Raw genomic sequence first — 16263 nt, forward strand, 5'->3', positions numbered from 1 at the left:
GATCAAGTTTGATTTCTATTTTGATGCTAGCTGCTTTTTGCTTTCAGCCAAGACCCATTTGGGATGGGTTTGCTTCCGAAATAAATCGATTTTGGTTTTTTATTTTTTTTGGCTGACGTCAGCCGATTACTCAAAAGGTGCCCAACCCCGGGTACCTGTATCAGAATTGTGTCCTGCCGTGGTAACAGACACCTATATGCCGGCCAGGGTACGCAGGTGGGGAGCCTCAAAGACAATATCAATGTAGCAAGCACCCTCAGAAAACATCAGTAAGGTTTTCTGGTATGGTAAGGCGAATTAAGGAAAAAAACCGAATAATATCCTGAATAAAGTGATGATGAGGAGAACATAGGCAAGAGTAAATATTACATAGTATTTGTTCATAGTCGACAACCAACTCATTGATCCATAACAAAAAGAGAGGGATGGACATGTTACATGAAAGGTAACAATGAATTTCTAGCAAAGAGAGACAAAAAAAAGTATTTAAAAGAAATAATGGATGTCATCACTGCCTCAGTTTGTACTTTTGATCAACATTTACATCCAGTGATCTACAAGCATTAAATTTGGAACAACAAAAAATAAAAAGGGATTGCTTAGAGAATTAGCCTAAGGATTGTACACGCAACTTGTTGGCAACATAGAGCAAATGACTGATGTTTGTTGGAGGATAGTGCTGGAGCAGTTTGAGATTAGACGTGAAATCACCTGCTAGAAGGCGCCGCCGAACGAGGATCAGCATAGCACAACATATCCGAAGAAGTGTTTCCTGCAAAAATGAGCGAGCAATTGTCAATTTTCTGCCTCTTTTGCACAGATTTAGAGATCTTTTAAAGTACTTCCTGAAGATAGTTTCATAACCAGGATTCAGGGAATCTATTATTTAACAAGCCAGACTACATATACAATAACTGAAGGAACTACCACTATCATCAATTCTAAAGCATTTTCAGAGAGAGAGAGAGAGAGGGAGAGATCTATCAGACTAACAGTTATCCTCAATGATCAAACTTTCTTGACGTACTTTTAGTGTAGCTGCCTTCAGCATTTTAAAGCGGTGAACAAAGTTAGCAAAGACGCTTATAATGAGAGCATTGGGGTGAAGCCTTCAGTCTAGTACGGTATGCATATGTCATGAAGCTTCTAAGCTCAAAACCAGTGGCCATCCACATCTAACTTGCATCACGTTAATACTACCATGGTTTTTCTTTTTTCATTTACATGGACAGTAAAATAAAATTGGATTTTCTTGTGTGGATCATAGATTCATAAGATATTAAAACTAATCACATCATGAAGTGTGATTGCAAAGTTATCTGTGATATGAGTAAATAATATTCTATGCGGCACCGTATCCTACATTGGTCATGTTCTTGAAGATCAAGAGCTTGGCTTAATCAAGGCCTGGTTTAGATAGTGAAATCATCTCATCTCATCTCAATATCATTTAATCATTACAACTTTTCCAAACTTCCAAAACAAATACAATAAATAATTTAGTTTTTTCAAATCCCAAAACAAAAATAATATTCTAACAATATTTTATTCAATTTTCATTTCATCTCAACTCACTATCCAAACCAGGCCTAAAACTCTCATTGTGGCCTAGGGAAGCCTTTCATATTCTACAATCAAGGAATATCAAAGTAAATCATATCTATAATAGAATAATCCACAAAGAATGTAATCCTACCTGGGGACCTTCAGGATCACTTAGAAGAGTGTCCCAAATGTGAAGACTGTCCGCAAAATTGAATTCCTGAGTCAAGAGAAGAGTAATCCACCGAAAGGCATAAAATTGGGGGTTGACCTGTCATTTAATTAAAAAACAGTAAGGCATAGGAAATTGTCTAAGAACCTAATGCTAACAATTATTTCACAACCCTTTCACAAATTATGACATTCAGACAGAACAGCACTTGGCCTTGCTGGAAGGAAAAAAAAAGGGACAAAATTAGTGGTTGATCGCTACAAGAAAAGAAGTGCCCACATCAGAAGAATTACACCAAACTCGCAGGAGCACAGATCCTACTCTACATAATGCAACTAGGAGAGTGACATTTCCAGTTTTCAACAAGACAAATTAATATCTACTTATCAAAAAACAAAAAAAAAAACAAGACAACTTAATCTACCAGCTTCCAAATCATTGTACATGGGCTACACCTTTTGCATTTTCTTAAATAAAATTCTCTCTTTCTTATTTTTTTTAAAAATACCTATAAATAGAAAATTAAAAGCAGTGCAAAACAGATAAATAGAAGAAAAATTAAAAAAAAAAAAAAAAAAAAAAAAAACATATGCGAATATTCCACTATGAATATGGGAGAACAAGCCCATATTTAAAATAAAATAAACAAACCTGCATTATAAATGCTAATACATTGGCATCGTAAGTTTTCTTTTGTTTGGTTGGGAGGGGGTGGGTTAAAGCAACTTAATCAATCGCTTGATGTCCTATAAAAAAACCTGCATTAAATGAACATGCATTTTGACTTATGGGCTTGTGTGTGAGGACTGCGCTGAATCAAGGGAATGGATCCCCTCCCGTAGGCAAAATACTCGCGATAAGGAGGTAGCCAGGTGAGAATTGTGCAGTCATACAAGAAGGCAAGCAACACGTTGTAGAGTACATGGCAAATGCAGGGACAGCATAGGGCGATGAAAGAAGGTTTGTCTGACACCATGCGAGCAAAAGATGTATTGACCGTACGAAGGTGAGCATAGGGCGAGGACAAGCCCCATGAAGATCTGGGAGCTCTCCGAGATAACCCGGAGGTGCTCAGAAGGTAGCAGGTGTCGTTCCCAAGGCCTATGTTCCATCAGAGACGTCATATCTGGAGTACACCTAGGGAAGTCAGAATACGAATATGCAGATAATATCATCTAACCTCAAAGATATGGCACATGGCCACGTGGGGAAAGGACTATGGATTGGACCGAAGGAAAGTTGCAAGGACGTGCACGCTTTGCCTTATCAATCACTCGGTCTCTATGATTCTTCAAGTCTAGAGGACAAATGGACGGTTGAGATCGAAGGTCTCTCATTCAAGGAAGACAGAGGTCAGAAGAACATCAGGACTGTAACTGACAGTCCCTTCATATAAAAGGTATTGGACAAGAGTCATCATCTCATTTTTGAGATCATAAAGTGTTTCTCTTCGAAGTCTTAAAGGAAGCAAGGAACTCAAGAGCTTCACGACTGAAGGATAAGGTATCAACGCAACCTTAGTATTAGGGCTTGTTTGGGAGGTGAGATGATTTCATATCAAAATTTCTCATAATTTCCTTCCTAAAAATCACTCAAACACAAACTTTTTCAATTTTAAATTTTTAACTTTTTCATCTAATCATTACAGTTTTCCCAAACTTCCAAACAAAACACAAAAAAAATATTTTTTCAAATTTTAAAATAAAAATTATATTAAAAAATTATATTCTTACAATATTTTAATTTTATAATATTTTTATTCAACTTTTTCTCTTATTTCCCAAAACTCAATAAAACATCTTAATTCAAACTATTTCACTGTTATTCATAGAATTCTTATCTCATCTCACTTCCCAAACAAGCCCTTAGAAATACTATTCAGATAGGTTCACTCCTGCGACTATATTGGGAATGCAGGGTAAATGTTTGTGGGTATATTCGGGATTTGCATATTCTGTATCCCGTTGCTTTATTGCATGAAACTGCATATTTTTCCCATTACATTTATTGGTTATCTTTACGATGTGATTTGAGATGATGTGATTCCTAAACGTTCTAAATTCATGGGATCGGGTTGAGGATTCCTCGTACCATTCCAGCAGCACATTGCCACGAGTTTCAAATGGGTAGAGGAATTCCCTGCGATGATCAGGGTGGGATGTTTCCCTATTGGCTTCACTTGATATCAAAGGTAGAGAGAGTCCCCGTGTTGATCAAGTGGGGTGTCCTTTGTTATGTTTGGGTGGAGGTGTTCCACGTGTGGACAGGGTAGAGAGATTCCCCATGTCGGATGGGTAGAATTATTCCCCATCGGTTTTTGGTGAATGAGTTCATATATTGGCTGGGTAGCAAGATTCCTCGTGCCGAAAGGGTGGTCATTCCCCGCTGATAATATTATGATGAGTATTTGTGAACATAAATGTTTTTCTTAAGAGGGTGATTGTTCGCCATACTTATGTATACATGTGATTTGCTCAGAGGGTGATTCCTCGCCATGCTTAGGAATACGTGTTTTTCCCATATCCTCGCCATATGCAAAATATGTGTGCTCATCTTTATTTACATGAACTGGTACATGCATATTCTTCGTCATTGTCTCATTATTAGTAATATCATGAATTTAACTTACTAGGTTTCATAGAAACTCAGGTAGTCCCACCTTCGGTTTTGTTCATCGAAGCCGGAGACCTTGATGCAGATATAGCCCAAGAGAATTATCTCGAAAATAAAAAACTAGCCCATCCTGAAGAGTAGCTATGGAGGCATGTCTTTGTTGGTGTTTATCTTGTAATTTAAGATATTTATTATAATTAGGAGACGAACCCTCTGTGGTTCATTACATGTGATGTAAGTGATGAACTTATGATGGTCTAAAACTATATTTGGGACACAATAATAGTGACTTATGGATATTACTATTATTGAAGGATTTATTCGTACATATCTGGTGCTGATAGATTAGTCTCTGACTAATCCCCCCTCACTGTGATCCATTGTGACTCGTGTGCGTAGCTTATGGGCGCACACCTTGCTCAAAGAAACTAGGGATCTAGCCGACACGTGAGCATCCTGGGCACCACGGTTCCTTGCTAGGGAATTACCGAGGGCCGAGGATGCCACATTATGTCTAGACTACCTGCCTACTTTCAATTAGAAGTCCATTACAGTACAGTGGTCAGATCCCATAATCTGACCAAGGGATGTGCTTAAGCTAGAAGGTAGCCGGGGTTATTCTGAACCCTGGGTCTTAATGCATAAATATAAATTGAGAACCACCCAATTCTTTAAGAGATAAAAATACATGGAAAGATAACAGCAATTGGGAAAGGAACAAAATTTACAAGTTAGAATCAGGTCTTACTTTGGTTGTGACCTCAAGATGACGCCACAACTCCTCATCATGTTCCTTGAGAAGCTGTGAGAACTTCGTAATTGTGGAACGTATTCCCACAACACTATTATCAAGTTGCTGACAGAAGTTGTCACGGAATCCGCTCAATAACTCAACAAAACAAAAGAATGTGTCTGCTTCAGCAGAGGCCTGCGCAACTTACAAATTAAGAAATGATAAGCAAAATTAAACCAAAGGGCAAATACAGGAAAAGTGATAGCTACAAATGATATATAACAGTATGGTAACAGCAGCAACAAGCATTTCAGACCAACATTGAAACAGAAACAAATTTAATTCCTTTTTATATATGTACACAAGAGATGTAATTTTATTCTATCGCAAGGGGATGCAACCCAAGTACGTAAGAAGTAGACAATAGGAAACCCCCAGCATAGAAGGATGAAGAAAAAGAACACAATTCCATGAATTCTAGAATGTGAGCAACGAAAAAATATTATTCACCGTCATCCACACAAATAGAATGGGACATAACGCATTTTTTTTTTATAAGTACATAACGCCTCTTAATTCTAAAATCGTTCTCTCACAATCTCGAAGGTCTGAGCACTACGTTCCTGCCAAATACAAACATCAAGCACAAAGGGATCATCCTCCAAACCTCTACATTGCCATGGCTACTAAGGGGACTTCGCCAAGCAGCTAACAAATGTACCCCTTGTCGCAGTATGACCTACTCAATCACAACAGTAGGGAAATGTTTTTTTTATCAGTAAATAAAATTTTATTGATCATAAGAATAGGCAAAGCCCAAGTACACGGGTCATATACAAGAGCAATGCCTAGGAGTGAAGTTCTAGTAATACAAGAAATTCATGAGTGGTTATGCCATTAAAATCAATTACAGTCAACCAATGGCAGGGAATATTGATGCCCAAAGCCACCTCAAAGTGAAGTAGAAGATGATCAATGTTTTCTCCGCCCTTTGGAGTGATGTTCTAGTAATACAAGAAATTCATGAGTGGTTATGCCATTAAAATCAATTACAGTCAACCAATGGCAGGGAATATTGATGCCCAAAGCCACCTCAAAGTGAAGTAGAAGATGATCAATGTTTTCTCCGCCCTTTGGAGTGATGTTCTAGTAATACAAGAAATTCATGAGTGGTTATGCCATTAAAATCAATTACAGTCAACCAACAGTAGGGAATATTGATGCCCAAAGCCACCTCAAAGTGAAGTAGAAGATGATCAATGTTTTCCGCCCTGCTTGCACTTACAACACCAATCCATTACTATGACATTTCTCCTCAAATTATCCACCAATAAGATCTCTCGTAATATAGCCAACCAAACAAAGAATGCTACCCTTGACAGCACCTTCACCTCCCCACATACTACCATATTCGACTTCTACCACCAATCTCCACAAACTCTTTTTAAAGCACAGTGCCGTAACCACTTACCCAACAGATATTTATGAACAGTAACGAGTAAAGGGTTTCTTACCCCAAACCACCTATAGTTATCAAGTACAAATCCTAGTCCACTTAATGAGGTGGTACTTGAATTTGCCGCCAACCCTGCCACAAGAAACCCACTGAAGTTTCTCAAACGATGGGATACACTGGCCATCTTGGTTATGAAATATTCTGAGAATTTTTTTAAGATTGAGTTATGCGAAAGGGGAGAGAGTTTTGAATAATTTTTTTTTAAAAATGTTTTGTATTGAATTTTGAGAAAGTGAATAGGTAGAGTTGAAAAGTTTTTTTAATATAATTTTTTAAGAGTAATTTTATTTTGGAGTTTGTAAAAGTTGTAATAATTTTTTTACTTAGATACTATTTTTTTTTTTCATTGGCACCGAGTGTCCGAGAACAGTATTCCGACTCATCCTAGGGGTGCACATGCCCTCGGCAAGGAGTAAAAGTTGGGTAATGATTGGATGAAAAGTTGAAATAGGAAAGGTTGAACGAGAAAAGTTGAGATTTGAAGATATTTAGTATGACTTTTAAAAAAATGGAAAATTTTGAAAAATGTTTGGTTAATAAAGCATGGCCATTGATTCTGATTTTGAAGGCACCATCTCTAGCAATGGAGCTAGAAACATTGGATCAACTTCACACGAGATTTATTTAAGGGGAGGGAGCTAATCCCATACACAGCCAATGGTCCCGACTGACTTATCCCAAACTTACATCTCCATCAAGCAAATTTTTCTATGTGATTAACTTTAAAAGGTTAATCAGAAAGCCTAAACAATCTCCAGGGTTTTTCTCAATTGAAGTATATACACTACCATGGGTAGGACACATGATTTCACCACATACATTTTTTTAATAAGTAATAATAATCATTTCATTATATAAAATGCTAAAGGCACATGCTGAGTACAACAAGGAGTGTGCAAGAAATTCCTTTAGCTAGAAATAGAAAAGGGTACAAGATAATCATGTAAGTAATCCCATTAATGTCTATTGAGGCAGTCCAATGACCGAGTGTTGAAGAAAAAAGTACTGAGTACCTCTATCCTCCGTTGACAATCCTCAAAATTACTATAATTTTTTCCCTCCAAATACACCATATGATACATGAAGGAACTATTTTCCACACTGCTGAGATTTGTGGACTACTGCCTAACCCACTCCATGAGTTAAAGAGGTCTACCATGCTTCTAGGCATGACCCAAGCCAAACCAGCCACCTAGCAATGTAGTAACAGATGAGCCACAAACTCCCCACTCCTTTTGCACATGCAACACTAGTCAAGTACACCAAATTATCTTTTCCTCAAAATTTTCATAGTAAGAATCTTCCCGATAGAGGCAGTCCAAGCAAAAAGCACAGCTCTCGAAGGTCCATGTAAAGGAATTGTTCATATGGAAGATAAGGACACAATAAAGAGAATGGAAGTCGAACTTTCCTTTCTTATATGGGGCCCAAAGCAACTTGTCCTTAGAAGGCCTCAACCTCCCAATCATGAGCTGCTCTAATAAAGCTGAGACCCACTGAGGGAATTCACTAGTTGTCTCCAGCAGGTCTGCAACTGAAGCATCCTTAACCCGGAATGACCTATACACCTCCAAACAAGCTCTTTTGAGAGCCTTACTACCACACCAGTGATCATGCCAGAATCTGATCATAGCACCATCTCGCACTTCAAATCTAATATGCATCGAGAACTTCCCCCTCTCTTTTCTTATGTTCTTCCATAAGCCCACCTAATAAGGTCCCAAGACCACATAAGAACACCATCTACCCCATGAGCTTTCATACTTGACCTCTATAACCATTCGCCATAAGACCTCTCTCTTCTTCTGATAGCGCCAAAGCCACTTCCCTAAGAGTGCACGATTGAAGGCAATCAAGCTCCAAAGTCCAAGCCTTCCCTCAAGGATCGAAGAGCATAATTTGGCCCAGTTTACCTAGTGGAATTTGAACTCTTCTCCTGACCACCCCCTAAGAAAGTCCCTCTGCAAATTTGCAAGGAGTGCTAGCAACACTTACTGAAAACAGAAATAAGGACATGAAATACATGGGCAGATTAGAAAGAGTACTTTTGATCAAAGTAATCTACCACATTTGGACAGATGCATCCTTTTACCGACTAGCCAATCTTCATTCAATCTTCTCAATAAACCTATCCCAAATTGCCTTAGCCATGAAAGTGGACCCAAAAGGAAGGCCCAAATATTTCATAGGTAAAGATGACACCTTCCACCCCAAAATTCCTGCCAAACTATTTTCCCAATTATCCATCATCAAGGTGAGTCAGTTGCAAAACGCATGCAAATTTATGATTACATGGCCGAAGGGGATGTTACTTTTATTGGAATCAGCCAATGATTGGGAGTCGTAATAGAGGCAGAGTTTATTAGATGGAGCAGAGGCAGTAAAGATCAAATATGTTAAATCCCATCCAAAAGATGAGTCTTCAAGATTAAATCCTTGTTTAATCTGCACATCCCTCCAAATGGGTCACCATTTCCTTGAAAATGCATTTGAAGAAATAAAGAGTGCTCCAAGGTAGGTTTTTTTTGTTTTGTTTGAGTGGTCACCAAAGGAAAGATCTTAACAACAGATAATTTGAGAAAGACACATATCATAATAACAACTGAGTGTTCTATGTAAAAGCAGAATGGGTAAAGCATTGATCACCTTTTACTGCACTATGAGCTGGCTAGAGAATGAGGGCAAAGATGTTCAACATTTTAGCGATTGAGTGGGTCATTCCCCAGAGTGATCGAGCTTTTGGCAAGCTGACGAAGCCCATGTGGAAGCCTTAAAGAAGGCTTTTGTGTGCAATTTGGCAAGGGCGCAATGCCCTGACTTTTGCATATCAGGGGAGGGCAGCACAAAAGTTAAAAGTCTTTGTATTCAGTACCCTCTATGTTAAAGAAATCTTCCAACTCTCTAACTATGTAAGACTCCAAAGACTTTTGCTCTTTTTTCTTTTCAAGCTAGTTTGGTGTATCCTTTAGAGAGTATCTTTGTTTCCAGATTTATTTTTTGTTTCCAGCTTTATATTAAAGAGAAAGTCAGCCTTTTCAAGTTTATACAGACTGCCGAAGGTTGTCAAAAGGCCATGATTACCCAGATATAACCAGGAAGTAAATCAACCAAATCAACAAAAAGGAAAGCACAACCATTGGCATAGTGTAGAAAAAAAGTACATTTGTTTTACAAATGACATACTGTAGACAAAATATAGGCATGAACCCCAGAAAAGGAGCAAAACTAAATTGACATGCACTTACCGCATATTCCTCTTCAGGGTCATTTCTGAACACATAGAATAGAGGAGCCAAAATTTCATTCATCCCCTGAACATATCTTATACCCGGATTTAACTTTGCAAACACAATTAAAATGTTCTTTAATGCCTCCTGAAAATATGAAGCACAAAAATTCAGCAATCAGCTTATACTCAAACACTAGGGTGTCGATCATATTAAAAATGAAAACAATGGGAACACCTGATTAGATTTCGCAAATTGTGAGTCCCCTGAGAAAAAGTGCATGTCTGGATGGGTGCGCTTCACATCTCGGTCAATCTGTTCTATGATCTCTGAGTCCTACATAACCCACGTTTAGAGTTACATGTTTCACAAGAATGCTGCAAAGGCACCTAGTAGTACTACATTACACTCAGATTTACTAATGTTCAACAGCCCAACAAGCTGGGACTCACACTTAACCAGCAGACCATACACTGCTAAATACACAAGGGACATTGCCAGACAAACTACAATCTTGATTGGGTAGACATCAGACATAATAGCAAATCCAGGAATATTAGAACAAGAAGACTGTTGAAGCGAATTTGATACAAAAGGTTCAATCTAGGATATACAATATATTAACAGTATTTTGTAGTGGAAATCGCACACAATTAGGTGGGTCTTGAACCCAAAACCCTTCATCTTTATTCTTACATGGGAAGCAGATGCCACTTTTCTATTTTTTTTTTTTTATAGGTAATAACAATTTCATTTAAAAATGTGAAAGGCGCATTCCAAGTACAAGAAGATGCATACAAGAAAGTCACCTAGTTAAATTAGGAAAAGATACAAAATAATCATGGAGAGTAAGCCCATTAAAGTCTAGGAAGTTGTCCAAAGGAACGGCAGTGTTTGTGAAAGCGCTAGGTGCACCTAATGCTGTCTAGAGCCTAAAGGCAAAGCACAAGCACATGCCTGATTGAAGGAAAGTGCACATTTTCAAAGGTGATGTATGATATCAAAAAATCCTAACATACAATTAACAAAAGGTTTAAAAAGCAGATGGTAATACATTTAGCCTAATAAATTCAATTTATTAGAGTATAATGTAACATGAAAAACAAATAACCAACTAATTGCATGTACTTGAAAGAATTGATTCCATATGCTGGACTTCCCAAGGCTCAAAGGATGTTCCCCATGGGTTATTTCTGATCTTGAGAGCAAGCACCTGCTTTCACTTTTTGAGTCATCTTTGTCACAGCTTCTGGATTTATCCAACCTCCACGTAATTTCTGACTGACTAGCCACAGAAACATTCAGAAAACCCAAACCTCTAGAGAATATTAAAAGTCAATATAAGCAACAAAAAAACACCACATCAATATTTTTCTTCTTTTCATTAACACCAAATTTTCATAATATGTGTAAAACTATTGACCATGAGACTTTTTTTTTTTTTTTTGATGAAAAAGTATTGACCATGAGATATGACATGATAAACATTGAAAGAAACAGAAAAGAGTAGTAGAAGATTATCTTTTATCAGAAGAAAAGTTTAGTAGAAGATTATATAGGCATCACTTGACATTCAGGTTTTAGAAGTTGAGGCATGAAAAGGACGTGTTTATTTTTTGATAGGTTCAAGGAAAGGGCAGTTGTCAAGATGCACAAGAAAGGAAGTCTATTTGAAGAAAATTCTCATCCCTTCCCCTGCTACTTCTAAGAACTGACCACATAATTAAAAACCAAAGATGAGGCCCATTATTTTTAAACTTCTAGCTCATACTATGTAAATCAAGAGGAATAATATGAACATTTTTAATCCAGTATATTATATCTTTTCGATAAGCAAGAACAAGCATAAGAATCAAGAGGCCATTTTTATTTCTTATTCCATTTATTTTTTTCTGAGGGTTAGCAAAAACAAGCATGTGATCAGAAGATCCTCTTCACAAAGGCATGAATGAATTGTCTAAAATTTCTATCACAAATAGTCTAAAATGTAAAAATATTCTTATAATCGTGAGGAATGACAATTTTTATATCTCAACAAACATAAAAATTAGTTGGTGAGAATACAAAGAGTTCAAAGTAGAATAGCTAAGAGGTGAGGAAGCCAAAAGGACAAATAAGGAAGAGTCAATACTCAATAGCTACAATAACATGAATAGTCTTTTTTTATTGGAAAATTAATAATAAATTATAGAATAATTCACCACTATAAGATGGAAAGTCCTTTCTTCTCTCTATTGAAGAAGTAATTATAGATGGTACGAAAACCTTTCATCACGAAACCTTTTTTTTTTTTTTTTTAATCTTGATTTCAAAAAACTGAATGGGTTTAGCGTGTGAAGACATACTCTATTGAATAAGTAATTATAAATGGTAGGGAAACCTTTCATCTTAAAACCTTTTTTAAATCTTAATGTCAAAAATCGAATGGGTTTATTGAGGTAATAAAGACAATACAATGAAAGGTATTTTTAGCATGTGAAGGTTTAAGGTAAAATTGAACGGGTTTATTGTGTCAATAACAGCAATACAATAAAGGATCCTTTCAGCCTGTGAAGAGTAAAGCGCACGCAAGCACACACACACAATTGATAGGTGAAAGAAATTTTATCTAAGTTAGCCAATTCTTAATACCATTATCCAAACAATTTTATGAAGCTTTTGAGTCTTAGGGCACACCATCTCCTCCAAATCTCAGGCCTAATTCTGAGTCCAGTTCCATGGCTTCTATGTTTCTGACAGTCTTGTTCTTCAATCAAGACAAAAGGCGCCATATCGGGCCAGCCCAAACAGGGCAACCCAATTTTTTGAAAATTGAATGGGTAGGTTGGCTTCTCAATTCTAGTCTCCCCTTCACTGCCACAGAGACTGCCATCAAATCCATCAGGTATACTCTCTCTCTCTCCATATCAGCTCTTTATCCCTCCCTCTAGCTAAATCTGTGTTTCTATTGATCTAAAATCTATGTGGTCTCACACTGGGAGAGGAGGGGAGAGGAGGAAAGGGGGGGGGGGGGAGAGAGAGAGAGAGAGAGAGAGAGAGAGAGAGAGAATTTGGTTCTCAGTTCTAGTCTCCCTGTCACTACAACGAAGCCACTACCCCCACCCTTCAGCAAGATGTGTTTCTATTGATCTCAAATCTATTTGGCATCTCACTCTCTAGATCCCAGCTCCATGCCTTTTTTGTTTAACAAAGCAAGAGTTATCCCAGCTCCATTTGTTGCACAATTAAGGGCAAGGGTCTTGCCTCGGATTGCACAAGAAAGCCCTAGGTAATTTATTTGTATCCATGGCGAGTATGGTAGGGTTTTGTTGTTTATTTTGGAATTTTTATTTTTGGGAGTCGAGTAAATCAGGCCAAACCAAACAAACCAGCCAACAGCCTATTAAAACTGCCCCTTTTGGTGCCGTACAATCGGTGCAGCACCTCTGAGAATCAAGTCGTAGCCGTAATGCTTTGACCCCCTCACCGAATGGAGGGGTTCTGTTTCTAAGCCTAAGACGAACTATAAAAAAATTAAAAATAAACAAATAACCAGAGCACCTATATCCAGTATGGAAAAGAAGGGCCAGCTACATTTTCTTTAATTTCCCTCATTACTGTTTTAGCTACTTCTTGTTATTTCAACAAAACAATACTAAATGAAATCAGGAATAGCGGCATCAAATTCAAAATCTGAATACAACTTACAGGATTCATCAAAAGCTCCTCTTTAAATTGCTTGTACTGCGACCTCCTCTTGGCTAATTCGGATGACCAAACCCCACGATCCGGCGGTAGATAGCCCAGTAAGAGCTTTGACAACCAACAAGCCTTAAAGTCAAAACCTCAATTCCATTCAACATGGTTACATTGACAAGACCTTTTTTGTTGTCTTTCCATCTATTAAACCAAACTCAATATACCAGTCAAATTGTTTGATAAACGTTGTGTGCAAACTCTGAGTCCTATGTTTTCATTCTTTTGTGACACGAAATAACTATATCTGCCACGCCACTCAACCGACCAAGTCAATTCCAGCAATTAAGGTCACATAGGTGATATTTCGTTTTTCTCACGCTTTATTAGCACCCAAAAAAAAAGAAATATAAAGAAAGAAAATAACATGCAAGGAAATCTTTAACAAAATACCAACCTTCCATACTATGGAACGAATCCCAGGGCCGTCCGGTATACCCTGTGACGCAAATCTCCGCAGGTCCCGCATGTTTATCACTTTCTTCGATATCTACAATTGCATAAATACAACCAATCCACATCGATTCACATATACATAAACATAACATTTTACCCGGGGGGGGGGGGGGGGGGGGGGGGGGGGGGGGAGTGGCTAACCTCGGCGAGGAGCTGGGACTGGCGAGAAATGTCCTCGGCGGAAGGTCCAGCTTCTTCGGAGATGCCATTGTAACTGAGATCGCTGCTATGGCTGTCGTTGGTGGGCGAGTCCTTGTTCTCCGCCAGCTTTGCGGGTTCTACACGGGTAGATGAGGGAGGGGGTTGGAGGACCGGTGGCGGCTCCACAGCAGGTTCGGGGGAAGAAGAGGAAATGGTTGTGGGTCTGGTGGAGTATCGAGAGACTCGGTCGTCGTCTTCCTGAGAGGAAGTGGAGTACCAGAGCGAGCTGTTGAGCCACTCGGGCACACCCTTCTTCACCATTATCTAGCGATTTCAAATACTATTTAACTACAGAAGTTTCGGAATTTCTGGAAGCAAAGGAAATCTGCTTGCGGATTCTTCTAGGGTTTTCTCATCTCCCGAAGCTTTTCTTCCTTCTTCTTTCCTCTAAGAGAGACTTCTTGCCTCTTGGAATAGACGAGAGACAGACGGAGAGAGAGATCGCCACGTGACTGCGAGATTGGATTTGGGGCCGAGCCGATTATGACAGGAACGGAAGAAATCAGAAAATGCTAATACAAAAAATACTCTTTAATTTTAACACTGATTAGATACTTTCAGAATTTAACTTCTAGGCCTTCAAAAAGACAGAATTTAACTTCTAGATTTATTAGAAATATTATTCTATCATTCATTTTATTATTATATTTTTATTTTTTTTAAAATAATAAATAATCTTATAATAATTCATTATCACATCAAAAAATATAAAAGGACGATAAAAAATAATATTTTTATAAGAAAATGTATCTTTTAAATATTGTTATAAAATATATCTTTATTAGACGACTCTAGAAGTTACAATATATGATAATAGTTCAACTCATTTAGATAATACGAACATAAATGAGTCATGATTGATCAATTTCTAATTAATTATTAAATAGTCTAAACGGATGGCACGACACATCCTGTTATTTAAATGGGTCGTGTTAGGATTTGAAAGTCTGATACATTTAGCGTAACGAATCGTATTCGAGTTGACTTATATAATCGAATATCTATGATCTAACACAACCTGCGAACAAAAATTGACACTCCTAAACTATTACATTTATAGTAATAATTCATTTTCATGTAAAAAATTATAAAAGTATAATAATAAATAACATGTTTTTATAAGAAAATGTATCTTTTAAATCTTGTTATAAAATATATCTCGTATCAAACGACTCCAATTATAATAGAAACTAAAATTATCTATCTCTTACCATCTTATGAAATGGGTATATTATATTTACAAGATTGGCCATGCAATCTATACTACTTTTAACATTATAAGAGTACATAATAAGAATCTAATATTAATGATTATTGTTAATATAACAACAAGAAAGCAAGTGAACTTAGTATTAAGGCATTTTTAAGATTTTAAAGGCTTCACTAAAAAACCCAATAATTTGTGGACAAGAAATGGAAGTTTGACAGATAATTTTAATTCTATTATTATCTGTATTAGACACCACAACTTGGCCTCCCCGGCCATTTCAAAACACACCCTCATAATCTTCAAATTATTTTGCCTGTAAATTAATAAATTTCATAAAATGCTTTGAAATGAGTTGGCAGTCACTTCCTAACCGAGGGTGTACGTCAAATGTTACTCATTCATATTTTATCTTTGAGTTTTAAAGTAAAAATAAACCCTTTATCATCATTTGGATTCCAAATGCACCAAAATGCAGTACATTCAATCAGGATGACAAGGATAGAGAGTAAATCTTTCAACTTCCTAATCTAGATATATGATTTCAGTTTCTCATCAGACTTTAACATGGTTCCCTCATGTCAGTTGTGTCGTGTTCTTAAGCAACTCGTGACCCAAGCGCATGCAGACATAGAAACAAGGTTTGTAGTGACAGAAGAAAAGCTGAATATGGCGTTAGACTCCCTGGAAAACCTAAGGAAAGAGAGCGAGGAACTAAATCGCTGCAATATTGAGTTCAGTGATGCTACCATGCCCAGCCATAGTGAACAAGGAGAAAGAGAAACACATAGCAATGGGGGAGTGAACACAGAGGATGTGGAAAAGAAGAAGCTGCATGATGAGCTACGTAGCCTCACCAGC

The 16263-nt window shown here is 37.4% G+C and overlaps 1 protein-coding gene across 1 annotated transcript; it reads right to left on the minus strand.

Moving 5' to 3' along the window:
* Positions 1 to 349: 349 nt before the first annotated feature.
* Positions 350 to 14649, minus strand: LOC121246192 (TBC1 domain family member 13-like). The gene is made up of 9 exons (XM_041144242.1): positions 14136 to 14649; positions 13936 to 14028; positions 13491 to 13595; positions 10932 to 11084; positions 10041 to 10139; positions 9822 to 9950; positions 5076 to 5255; positions 1697 to 1813; positions 350 to 772 (listed from the first exon to the last, which is right to left on the minus strand). Exons 1-9 carry the CDS (start codon positions 14454 to 14456, stop codon positions 608 to 610), a joined length of 1362 nt encoding a protein of 453 aa, XP_041000176.1. The 5' UTR covers positions 14457 to 14649; the 3' UTR covers positions 350 to 607.
* Between the last annotated feature and the right edge of the window lie 1614 nt (positions 14650 to 16263).

This window comes from Juglans microcarpa x Juglans regia, chromosome 1S (genome assembly GCF_004785595.1).
Source record: "Juglans microcarpa x Juglans regia isolate MS1-56 chromosome 1S, Jm3101_v1.0, whole genome shotgun sequence".
Taxonomy (NCBI): domain Eukaryota; kingdom Viridiplantae; phylum Streptophyta; class Magnoliopsida; order Fagales; family Juglandaceae; genus Juglans; species Juglans microcarpa x Juglans regia.

Excerpts from the sequence above, each read along its gene's own strand:
- LOC121246192 (XM_041144242.1), bottom strand. The coding sequence starts at position 14,456 with ATGGTGAAGAAGGGTGTGCCCGAGTGGCTCAACAGCTCGCTCTGGTAC. Across the intron at positions 10,140-10,931 it reads TATGGAATCAATTCTTTCAA|GACTCAGAGATCATAGAACA; the intron begins GTACATGCAATT and ends TGGGTTATGTAG. Across the intron at positions 773-1,696 it reads GTGATCCTGAAGGTCCCCAG|GAAACACTTCTTCGGATATG; the intron begins GTAGGATTACAT and ends TCATTTTTGCAG.